At 41.9% G+C, this 12,850-nt stretch overlaps 1 protein-coding gene across 1 annotated transcript in view; it reads left to right on the top strand.

Moving 5' to 3' along the window:
• The window catches only part of Map3k1 (mitogen-activated protein kinase kinase kinase 1), a gene marked incomplete at its 5' end in the record, with an annotated part of 61,100 nt that extends 54,222 nt beyond the window's left edge, over positions 1–6,878 (top strand). The window contains 4 exon segments of the mRNA XM_035438784.1: positions 552–683; positions 1,769–1,911; positions 2,602–2,733; positions 4,407–6,878. Of these exon segments, the coding sequence (XP_035294675.1) occupies positions 552–683; positions 1,769–1,911; positions 2,602–2,733; positions 4,407–4,556 (557 nt within the window).
• Positions 6,879–12,850: the final 5,972 nt, after the last annotated feature.

Raw genomic sequence — 12,850 nt, 5'->3', positions numbered from 1 at the left:
TACCTAGCTGTCTCCCCAGTGACACCCAGGAGTTCTTCAGTCCCTTACCTGTTTTTTTTCATGGGGACCTACAGAACAGATAGGTTGGTTCTTACAGTATTTATAAGTGAGACTAATTGAGTTTTTTTCTTGTACCATCAGAGCTGGTACTTGGTATCTGATGCCTGATTGCCTTCTTGGCCCTTCCCTGCTTTTTGCTTCCCGCTAAATAATGTATCAGTGTTGTTTACTTGGTTCCGTAGTAGTCTGTCTATACACTTTGAAAAAAGATGGGAGTAGAATCTACATTGCCAAAATAATTAAATCTAAAATAGAGAACTTTCAGTGCTTTCTGAAATTTTGGCCCTGTAGTAATCTGGTTTCATGAGAGTTCTCTAAAAAATGTTTCCTAATTTACAGTTTTGAGTTAATGCAGGAAATCAGTTTTATTTATAATGTGCTATGAGTTTAACATTTCATGTGAGCTCATATAATGTAAGCTTAAGGAACTAGAGTGTGATAAACAAATAATAGTTCTGGCCTGCTTCACAACAGTTCTGTTTGTCTTTCAGGGGGGTCTGTGGCTCATCTCTTGAGTAAATATGGAGCTTTCAAGGAGTCAGTAGTCATTAACTATACTGAGCAGTTACTCCGTGGTCTTTCATATCTCCATGAAAACCAGATCATTCACAGAGATGTCAAAGGTAAGAACCCTAATATTTTCTAGTGACAAGAAAGCAAATGTAATTTTAACCTTGACCTTTGATGGTTTCTAACACAAGTTTTTTAGTTTGATATTAAATAACCCTATGAATATTGGAATTAAAAGGACCCTTAAGAGTCTTCAGTCCACCAGGCAGTGGTGGCATACTCCTTTAATCCTAGTACTTGGGAGGCAGAGGCAGAAGGATGTCTGTGAGTTCAAGACCAGTCTGGTCTACAGAGCAAGTTCAAAAAAAAAAAGTCTTCAGTCAGCCTATTTTATAAAGTAGAACAGTATGTTCAATATAAGAAAGGGTGTGACTTGACAGGAAGTGTAGAACCAAGGTCTCTGATCACCCATCTTGGTATTCTCAGGAGATCCCTGCTCTTGGTTTTCTGAGATAATTGGTGTATAATAAACTTAGAAAATCATAGCCAGGGGCTGGTGGTGGCACCTTGAATACCAGAACTTGAGAGGCAAAGACAGGCAGATCTCTGTGAGTTTGTGGCCAGCTTGGTCTGCAGAGCAAGTTCCCAGACAACCAGTGTGGTTACACAGAGAGAGGGTTGGGAGGAAGATCTTGCAGTTTAGATCATATTTATTAAAGGCAACTTGGGTTTTCTTTACTATTTGACAGTTTATAGAAGTGCTGTTAGGATGCTAACTTCCATTAAACTGTGATTATGAAATAAGCATATAGTTTGAATTGGCTTATGTTAGTATGTGTCAACAAGACTTAGTCTTAAAATGGAAATTTACAAAAGTTTGAATTCAGGATAGATTTTGCCAAAATCATCATTTTAAGGGCTTTGAGTCCTTACTTTAAAATGGTCTTTGAGTGTGTTCCTTATCTCCAAGGGCCCTATGACTTGACCTTCAGAATTTACCTACTGAGGCTTTAGGTTATATCTGCCCTAGGGATCCCTAGTGTGCCCTCAGCAGAAATGAAACAAAGGAAGACAAGAGCAGCTTTCTCTGAGGCTATGACTGTACCCATTGTTTAGCTCATTAGTAGAACTTCCTGAGGCTGTTCACATGTCCTTACTTGATTTTAACATACCAGGTCATTTGCTGCTCTGTTGACAGGTGCCAATCTGCTCATTGACAGCACAGGTCAGAGGCTGAGAATTGCAGATTTTGGAGCTGCTGCCAGGTTGGCATCAAAAGGAACCGGAGCAGGAGAGTTTCAGGGGCAGTTACTGGGGACAATTGCATTTATGGCACCTGAGGTGAGGAGTGGCTTTGAGTGTAATGAAGAACAGTACTGTGGAGTTCTGTGTAACAGCTTTGTGCCAGCTTATTTCACAGTAAGATCCAGAATGCACGTACTAATTGCAAGTCCACGACCCTACAAGTTTGTTGTAATAGTACCCTGCAGTTTAGACCCTTCCTCTCAGGCTTCCCATTTGTGTCTTAACAAGGTTACAAAAGATAAAATTTCATAGATTTGCTTAAAGGCTACTTCAACACAGTTAATATGAACTAAACACAAAGTAAATTTAACACAGAATTGTGGGCTTAGGTTTGTAATAGTTTTACAGCAAAACAAAAATGCTTGTGGTAGAAATACACAAAAGTTTACCTTTCCTTCCTGAAGGGAGGCAAACCATGAACAGGCCTTGTCTGTGGATGTGTTTACACAGTACTGGCTTGTGAATGTGGCCTCTCCTTAGCTCATAGCTCTTCATGCTCAATGTAGTGATGACTTGTTCCCTTGCCCCATTGTTGGGGGGGAAGGGGGGCTCCTTTGAATCCTGTGATGTTTTTCCCTTTGTGCCACATGGACATTAAGCTTGTTAATGAGATTTCAAGTAGTTCATGTAATTGCTGTCTACACCACTGTTTGCTCTGAACTCATACATAAAAAAAAATAGATCTCTTTTTTAAGTAAGTCATATTTCCAAATTACTTTGTTTTAGGTACTAAGAGGTCAGCAGTATGGTAGGAGCTGTGATGTATGGAGTGTTGGCTGTGCTATTATAGAAATGGCTTGTGCAAAACCACCTTGGAATGCAGAAAAACACTCCAATCATCTTGCTTTGATATTTAAGGTATTTATGAGATGATTTCTTTTTTGTACTAAAATTGGGAGAAGTCAAATTCTCATGGATTGTCCCTACCAATCATTGTTTGTTTGTCTGTTTTATGTTAAGTGTTTGGGTGTTTTGCCTGCACGTATGTCTGTGTACCACATGCATGTCTGGTGCCTGCAGAGACCAGAAGAGGGAGTCAGATCCCTGGCCTTTACCAATTTTAAAGTAATACTTACTTATAAGAGGACGACCTAAGGAGTCAGTGCTCACTCTCCATCTTGTTTGAGTCAGGGTTCTTTTGTTGGCCACTGCAATGCATATTCCAGAATTTCTGGCCTATGAACTTCCAGGGGATTGGATTCTCCTGCCTCTAATCCCACTGTAAGAATGCTAGGCTTACAGACAAGCATCCTCATATCTGGTTTTTACATGGATTCTGGGGATCCAAACTCAGGCCGTCAGGCTTGCATAGCATTTTTTTTCCCACTGAGCCAGCTCCCTAGTATCCCCAATATTGTTTTGTTTTAGCTAGGAGATGGGGTTTCTATGTAGTCCTGGCTGGCCCTGAATGCAGAGATCCACCTGCTTCTGCCTCCTGAAGGCTGGGATTAATGGTGTGCCCCACCATACCTGCTTCTATTCCCCAAATTTTAAGTGCACTTCTTTTGACCCATCTTGCCCCTTGTAAGGAATTTACTCCATGTTGTCAAACTCAGGACATGCACTATAGATAGAGTACTTAAAACTTGAATTAACTGAAGTGTTCAACTGACATGTTTGGGTTCCCCCTACCCCAACCCCATTGTTGTTTTGTTTCAGTTGCAACTGCGGCTGTGATGAAACGTGAAACACAAGACTCAACAAACCCATGTGGAGTTTATTGGGAAAAGGGAACAAAGAGAGGAGTAGAGATGGAAGATGGAACAGAGATGAAGAAAGACAGAAATGGGGGGGAGGTTCTGGCTTAAAAGGGGGAGCTTGCCCATGTGTACAGAGTCCTTAAGCGGCTGTGTAGCCGTGCAACACAGGACCCTTTGAGCTGCCTAAGTATCTGCCTGAATGCCTGTGTGCATACCCTGCCAGTTGCCAGGGGGCAGGGTTAGCATATTGCCAGGATACCAACACCCATGAAAGAAAAATAAGAGCATTGAGTGATTACTCTTAGGCAGGTGGAAAGGGATGTCATTTTTGTTTTGTTTTGTCTTATGGTATGTTAAGAAGTTTGTGCATCCACTCAGTGTCTCTAGATAGAGGGAATCATGGGTGTGTATGCATCCACTCAGTGTTACAGGATCACGAACTTTTTTCCTTCTGGCAATTTGCATTTTTCAATAATCATTCATAAAGTTGCTAAGGTGAGGGAAAGGGAGGGTTTTATTGTGATTAAGAGTAAAGAGAGTAGGTTTAAATTACTTAGATTTATCCTTTACCTGTTTATAGAGTAATCGGCTCTTATCTGGGCATGGTGGTACACAACAGATAATGTACTCTGGAGGTGGAGGCAGAAAGATCCAAGCCAGCAGCCTGTGCTGAGACCTTGCAAAAGAAACAAAATTGTTGTTTGTACTGTTTAATACTAAGAATTAAGATTTGTCCAACCCTGAAAAAACAGTCACCCATACACAACACAGGTGCACGCACACTGGTGGAGGCGATGAAAAAGTTCAGTGTTCTGGTTTTGTCTCCTGCAGATTGCTAGTGCGACGACTGCGCCATCCATCCCATCACATCTGTCCCCAGGTCTTCGTGACGTGGCTCTGCGTTGTTTAGAACTTCAGCCTCAGGACAGACCTCCATCAAGAGAGCTACTGAAGCATCCTGTCTTTCGTACTACATGGTAGTTACTCATTCAAATCAACTATAATGGAGACAGGAAGTGCAACAAGGAAAGAATAAAAAGAACTTGTGGGCAACCACATTGAGAATCTACTGGCCCTCATGCCACTGAACAGCTAGAAATGAGGCCAGTGGGGAACCCTTACCTAAGTATGTGATTGACAAATCATAATCTGTACCTAAGCTCAATATGCAAAAGTCCACAACTTGTGCAGAAACTGTAAACCGTGCCTTTCAAAGGACTGGCTCTGGGTGAACAGGAAAGCAATGGAGTTTGCATGATTAAATAACAGAAGCATAAATTTATTTTTGGAGCACTTTTTCAGCAATATTAGCAGCTGAGGGCTCAGGATCTGTTTTAATGTGTCACTTCTTCCATTTCATCTAGTGATCACAGCAGGGGGTTCTACAATTCCGTTTGGGTTTTTTGTCACTGGCTATAAAGAAATCAATGTCTGCCTCTTTTAGGTCAGAGTATGCTATGAGTAGCAGTAAATACATGTATTTTTAAAAGTTAATAACTTCTTTATGACCCACAGTTGACCTTTTTTTAAAAAACAAAAACTTCTGGTCAGTTGTGGTTTGTTGTGCATTTTACTGTTGGCCCGTTCATTTCGTTTTTTGGAAAATATGGTTCTGTATTTTCATTTCACCTTCATTTTGTTTAATATTCAGGGAAAGGTGATCTCTTCAAACCAGAAAAAAAAATAGAAGTAGGTATGAACTAGTTTATTAAATCTGTGCCTATTGCAAGAGTTGTGTTTTCTTCTCATTGGCGTATAATGAAGTACTGGCTACATAGCGTCAGTTTCTCCCCTCACTGTGCGGGTTACGTATCTACTCACTTCAGAGTTGGCTGTTCTCAGACGCAGCTCACAAGGCAGGGCAAGATCATCTGAAAGTTAGGTGAATTATCTCATTATTTTGCTAGCCTAAAGGAAATTCCCACCATTGAAATCTTCCTCTTGTAACAATCCATCATTCAGTCCCACTGATTATGATGTAACTGCTATTTTCCTTCTGCCATGCATGTTGTTTTTATACTAGACCTGGTTGATAAACTCATTTACTCAACTACCAATCAGTAATGTTTCTAAACAAACAATAAAGTTGCTTTGCATTTAGAGAATGTCCAGAGAGAAACATGAATTTGAATTTCATTTACACACTAATTCCTGGAATTTGCACAACTATTTAATTGTCTTAACCTCAAGTTGAATTCAGATGCATGGAATCCTGAAGGAAAATGGTAGAACTTTGCATGTGTCTTTTAAATCAAGTACTGATTAGCTATTAAATGTAACTTTGAAATGTTAAGTTTTAACTCTTCAGAAGCCAGTGTGAAATAGAATTGGTTATTCTCAAAGACTCAGGATAAACTAAATAAGCTATGTATATGTAGTACATTTGAAATGTACAACACAAATTGGAAGTAAATTAAGTTCCAAGATAAGTTTACAGGGATATATTGCAGATAATTTTCAAAGGCAGTTTTTCTGTGAATGTGCTTCTTAAGTGAAATTTTACATTCCTTTGTTTTGGAAGATTGGCAATATTTGAAGAGTTAAAAAATAATACAGAAATGTGAAGTTTGGTAATGCTAAATGTGTTGTACTTGACTTCCTTTTTATTTCCTTTTTATTTTTACTTTTGACTACTTAGAATTTTCACAATTCTAATCAGATTGTTCCCAAGTCTCGTGTGCAAGCTTTAAAGGACGCACTCTTGCCATTTTATGTACTGGAAGATCATTGGTCAGATTAGCACTGTCTGACAGGTGTAAACTGTAGAAACTGAGGAACCTCAGCTATCAGTATTACTGTGTACATCAACATGCCCGCCACATTTCAAACTCAAACTGTCTCCACATGTCAAGATCCACTGTGTTTGGGTTTGTTTGCAGTTCCCTCAGCTTGCTGGTAATTGTGGTGTTTTGTTTTCGATGCAAATGTGATGTAATATTCTTATTTTCTTTGGATCAAAGCTGGACTGAAAATTGTATTGTGTAATTATTTTTGTGTTTTTAATGTTATTTGGTACTCAAGTTGTAAATAACGTCTACTGCTGTTTATTCCAGTTTCTACTACCTCAGGTGTCCTATAGATTTTTCTTCTACCAAAGTTCACTCTCACAATGAAATTCTATGTGCTGTGTGACTAGGATTCCTAAGACTTCCAGGGCTTAAGGGCTAACTCCTATTAGCACCTTACTGTGTAAGCAAATGCTACAAAAAACCTCTGGGTTAAGAAAATTTGGCTTAAGTGTATCCTTTGTTATTTTAAATATATCAAGATATTTTAATTAAAATTTTTACCCCTTTGAACCAATTTTATAGTATTTGTACCTATTTTGGTGTTTTGTCTTTATAGTAAATAAAAGTTTTTGAACAAAAGTTAACTGGTACTTTGGGTTTTTTTTTTTGGTTTTTTTTTTTTTTTTGGTTTGTTTTTTTTTTTTTTTATTACTTCATACTAACAGAAAGGTTGTGAAACCACTGTAAATTTCTACCATTCATTCTGGTCACACCCCAACTGCAGCTGCCTGGTCATACCCTTTGCAGCCAGAAGCTGCAGAACAAGATTGTGTGTTGCTTTTGCTCCACTTTCTTGAGTCTCATTCAGTCTAGAACCACACCTTGCTCCTTCCTTGGCCCTTGTATTTGTATCCTATTGGCTGTTAACTTATGGAAGGCCCTCAGTCTGACTGGGAACATGCCAGTGGCTGGAATACTATGGGCAGTGCTGCACTTCTGAAGACGATGGCAGGAGGGGACACACCATTCATTTGTTCCTTCTGTGCTTCGAGCAGCACTGTGAAGCTGTTCCCCTTTATAACCAACAGGCACCTTTATGTTAAGTATTCTGTAGAGGGATACTTTGAGACCACATAAATAGCATTTGTTACCCAATTTAGCTATATGCTCTTAGCCTTCTTGCTCGAGATATTATCCTTATAGTTGCCAAATAATGGGGTTTTTTTTCTTTTAATTTCCTCATTTCTCAACGTGTGTCAATTGGATTTTGCTATTAGGGAGCAATTTCTTCCATTTATTTACTGTATATTGAACCATGTATTTGCTCAAGTTGTCACAAATCAGTGACAGTGACAGAATGTCAGTTTCTGAGGGCTAGCATCTCTGTCCTTGGCTAGTGTACTAGTCGGGGTTCTACATAAAAGCCAGTGGAATGAATGACTATATATTACAAAGGGCGTTTGTTGGATCGGCTTACCATTAGGTGACCCAACAGCTGCCAGTACATTATAGAGCTGAGTCACTGTGAACTGCTCAGTCCAAGAGGATGAGCACCTCCACAGCCCCATCTGGCACTGAAGGCCTGGAAGATTTCTGGGGAGCCACTGGTCTTCCAACCATATAGGAAGGCTGAAGGATACCAGCAAAAAGTGAAGGCCAGCAAGCAGAGGCAGCTTTTCCTGGGACCTCCATAAATCTGAGTTGCCACTAGAAGGTGCTTCTCCTCAGCTAACCCTTTCAGTTAATCATATCCAGTCATAAAAACTAAGATTACCCTTCGAAGCAAACCACCATTATTTTATGAATACTTAGTACATTTAGTGCACTATCTTGTTTGGCTGGTTGGTTGGTTGGTTGGTTGGTTTTTCAAGACAGGGTTTCTCTAGCTTTGGAGCCTGTCCTAGCACTCACTCTGTAGACCAGGCTGGCGTCGAACTCGCAGAGATCCACCTGCCTCTGCCTCCTGAGTGATGGGATTAAAGGCTTGTGCCACCAACGCCTGGCTTTTTGGTTTGTTTGGTTTGGTTTGGTTTGGTTTTTTTGTTTTTTTCAAGACAGGGTTTCTCTGTGGCTTTGGAGGCTGCCCTGGAACTAGCTCTTGTAGACCAGGCTGGTCTCGAACTCACAGAGATCCGCCTGCCTCTGCCTCCCGAGTGCTGGGATTAAAGGCATGCGCCACCAACGCCCGGTGGTCATAGCTTTTTTTTTTTTTTTTTAAGATTTATTTATTACATGTACAGTGTTCTGCATGCAGGTATGCCTGCATGCCAGAAGAGGGCACCAGATCTCATAAATGGTTGTGAGCCACCGTGTGGTTGCTGGGAATTGAACCCAGGACCTCTGGAAGAGCAGGCAATGATGCTCTTAACCCCCGAGCCATCTCTCCAGCCCGGCACCATCTTGTGTAGTCCCCATAGCAACCATGTTTCCCAAAATGCACTGATTCCTTTGATGTGCAATAGCATTTCAAAATTAAGTGCCTGGTATGCATGTATTAAACATCACATGGTACCCCATTAATGTGCACCATTATTTAGTTATATATTAAAAAATGAATGTAAGCAGGGCACACAACAGTAATCCCGGCATTCTGGAGGCAGAGGCAGGCAGATCTCTGTGAGAATAAGGCCAGCCTAGTCTACCACATGAGTTCTCAACCTTCCTAACACGGCAACCCTTTAGTACAGTTCCTCATGTGATGATTCCAACCATCAATTTACTTTGTTGCCACTTCATAACTGTAATTTTGCTACTTTTAGGAATGGTAATGTAAATATCTGATATTTGGGATCTCTGATATGCAACTCCAAAGGGGTTGTGACCCACAGGTTGAGAACCACTCACTGGAATATAAGAACTACCCACCTACATGTTCACATGACTTGACTTATGTTTTTGTCCTTTCTCCTACTTAAGATGGTTTTATTAGTACTATTTTACTATTTTATATGTATGGGTATTTTGCGTGCATGCATTTTTCTGTGCCATATACAAGTCTGGTGCCAGAGGATGTCAGAAAAGAGCATGGATTCCCTGGGACTTGAATTACACATCATGAGTCACCCTGTAGGTGCTGGGAATCAAACCCAGGCCCTCTGCAAGGGCAGTTGTGTTCTTAACTGCTGAGTCATCTCCCCAGTCCTAAAAGATTGTGTGTGAGTGTGTGTGTGTGTGTGTGTGTGTGTGTGTGTGTGTGTGTGTGTGTGTACTTCCCAAGTGCTGGGATTAAAGGTATGCACCACTCCTAGATAATTCTGTACTGGAGTAATCAAAGCAGTAGTTGTCCTCTGATTTCCATACATGCATCATGGCACACACACCATGCACACAATAATAATAATAAAGGACTCCGCCAATCTCATATTGTGGGTGGATCAAGTAGAGAACTGATGTTTATGGCCAGCAGGTATTTGGTACAAAGGACTATCTTCAAGTGTTCATAATTGGAAATCTCACATTCAGAAATTATATGGGAACACCAGGTGTTAGTGGCTCACGCCTTTAATCCCAGTACTTGGGAGGCAGAGGCAAGTGGATCTCTGAGTTCGAGGCCAGCCTGGTCTACAAGAGCTAGTTCGAGGACAACCTCCAAAGCCACAGAGAAACCCTGTCTCCAAAAACAGAAAACAAAACAAAAAGCTAAAGCAATGTGTTATGGGCTGGAAAGATGGCTCGGGGGTTAAGAGCACTGGCTGCTTTCCCAGAGGTCCTGAGTTCAATTCCCAGCAAACACATGGTGGCTCACAACCATCTGTAATGAGATCTGGTGTGTGCAAGCATGCATGCAGGCAGAACAGTGTTGTATACATAATAAATAAATAAATAAATATTTAAATATTTAAAACAAAAGAAATTATATGGGAAATCGTTAGGCTTAACTGAGTTTGTCAAAAAGCCATAGTGTGGAATAAGATTGGAAAGAGATTGGAGCAGAAGAAGAAAAAAAATAAATGCTCTATTAAAACCAGTGGGAAGTGACTTCCTGTCCTTTGAGAGGCTCTTCCCCACCCCACTCCCAGACATAGCAGTTTCCCAGCCTGCCTTTGTCTCTGACCCCACCCTTTACTCCCCATCATCTCCAGCTCACAGCACTGGGGATTGGCTGCACAGACACACCCAGGACCCTGATGTTCACACCTGCTTTGCACCTTACCCAGGCTCTCTGCAAAGCCCAATCCCCATCCTTCTGTCTCACACTGCTTAAAAACTGTACCTTGTATGCTAACTGAAGGCTCTGCATTTCTTGGAATACTCTGTGCACAGAAGTAGGGTCACAGAAGTGACTTAAACAGTTCTTACCAAGAAAGGCAGACAGGGTGGGGAGAGAAGAACAGAGCACCGTGTTCTGGACTTTCAGAATCCAGATGCTCTCATAGGCTACTATCTAATGCCTTTTTCAGTTTTGACATTTTGTTTAAGAGTGAACATAAGTAAGGGACCCCATGATAGAGAATTTGAATTCTCCCTTCCTTTGGGAATTGTCTTAGTCAGTGTTCTAATGCTGAAGAGACAGATACTATGACCACAGCAACTCTTACAAAGGAAAGCATTTAATTGGGGCTTGCTCACAGTTTCAGAGGTTTAGTCCAGTATTGTCATGGCAGGAAGCATGGAGGCTGCAGTCAATCTGGTACTGGAGAAGGAGCTAAGAGTTCTACATCCAGATCATCAGGCAGCGGAAAGAGGCACTGGGCCTGGCTTGAGCTTTTAAAACCCCAAACCCCACCCCCAATGATACACTTCCTCCAACAAGGCCACACCTACTGCCACACTCCTACTCCCTTTCAGGTAGTGCCACTCCCTGATATATTCAAATGTATGAGCCTATGGGGGCCATTCTTATTCAAATCACCACAGCGGACAAAGAGACTATCTAGTGAGCAGTGATAGAGACCAGATCTTAATGAAGATGAACACTGAAGCGCCAATCAGAAAAGAAGTGGAACATTAGATGGTGGAAAACAAGAGGACCTACTACAAAACTAGGGAAGCGTGAGATAAGGGAAATCAGGAGAGGAGGGGTTGTTAAGGCGAGGCAGTGTGGTGGGTCACACCTACCGTCCCAGGGGTCACATTTGAGGCTCTCCTGGACTCAAGACCAATCTGGGCTATAAAACTAAACTCTGAGGGGATGGGATGAAAGAAAAGAACGATTTGAAAAGCCACAAATGTGAAAATAAGAAGTGTACAGACTGGATATAGTGTCCTAAAAGTTCACGGTTAACGCTTAGCTCCTAGCTGGCACTGCTGTGAGAGCCGACTCAACCTTAAAGACACTAAGTCTGTTAATGAGTTCACACTGAAGGTGCTATTAGGAGGTGGGGCCTGGCTGGACAGAGTAAGTCACTGGGGACATGTCTTTGAGGTGTTCATCTCATCTCTGGCCTCTCCTGTCTCTCCATCTGCTTTCTTGAAGACTCATGGGGTAAGCAGCTTTCCTTTGGCACCACTATGGTGTTTCTGCCCTGCCATAACCCTTAAAGCAAGGCAGCCACCACATCATGGACCTCTGAAACTGGGAGCCAGAGGATCCCTTCTGTGTTAAGCTGTTTAACTGCAGCCATTTTGTCACAGGAACAAAAACTAACACAAGAACACCCGGTCTCTGAAGATGAATGACAAGGACCACCTCAGTGGAGCAGAAAGGAAAGGATGAGGCTGTATTTTGATGAGAGCCATGGGCGTGAGTTAACAGCAGTTAACTCAGCTTAAAGGGTTCTTTTCATGGCCTGCTGTCTGTTCAGCTCTGCTCTCCTGACCACCCACCTCATCCAGCCTTTGTCGTTTCCCAGCATCAGCATACTCTCTTGCTATCAGATGCATCTACCAGGACGTCCTGCTTTTAAGATTCATCTTGGTTATGAGTGTCTGCTTGTGTGTGTGTGTGTGTGTGTGTGTGTGTGTGTGTGTGTGTGTGTGTGTGTCTGTGCCCATGGAGGTTAGAAGAGGGGAATCAGATCCTCTGCACTGGAGTTACAGGCAAGGTGTAAGCACCCATCAGTTTCCTTTGTTCCTCCCCAATGAACATGATGCTTTCCCTCATGGAGAGGGAACAGACTAAACTCTGACAAAACAAAAAGTTTCAGGTGCCATGAGGCTCAACTTGGGTATGTGATTGGTGGCCTCACCTTCAGTGTCTAGGAGCTGAACCTGAGGACAATTGTACTGTCTGATAGCCCTAAGGTCAAAGGCACATTAAGGACTGGAGAATTCTGACGATGCAGTGGAGTATTTCACCCACCCACCACCCATCTCCTCAACCCTTACACACACACAAACACACACACACACACACACACACACACACACACACACACACACACCTTGGCTAGAACATGAGCCATTCCAGGGTGATAACTGGAGAGTTTTAGGAGTGTGTGGTAGCTTGCTCAGTCCACAAACTGCAAAGCCCAGGGTGGCCAGCAGAGGCTCCTGGTATGAAAAAGAAGGAAAGAAATCAAATGAGGGTAGAGCACTAGCCTAGTGTGTGTGAGGCCTTGAGTTTGAGTTCAACCCCCCTTCTGCTCCCCCCCCCCACACACACAC

This window comes from Cricetulus griseus, chromosome 2, assembly GCF_003668045.3.
Source record: "Cricetulus griseus strain 17A/GY chromosome 2, alternate assembly CriGri-PICRH-1.0, whole genome shotgun sequence".
NCBI classification, from domain to species: domain Eukaryota; kingdom Metazoa; phylum Chordata; class Mammalia; order Rodentia; family Cricetidae; genus Cricetulus; species Cricetulus griseus.
The sequence above is the reverse complement of the archived record's forward strand: the minus strand, read 5'-3'. Positions and strand labels throughout refer to the sequence as shown.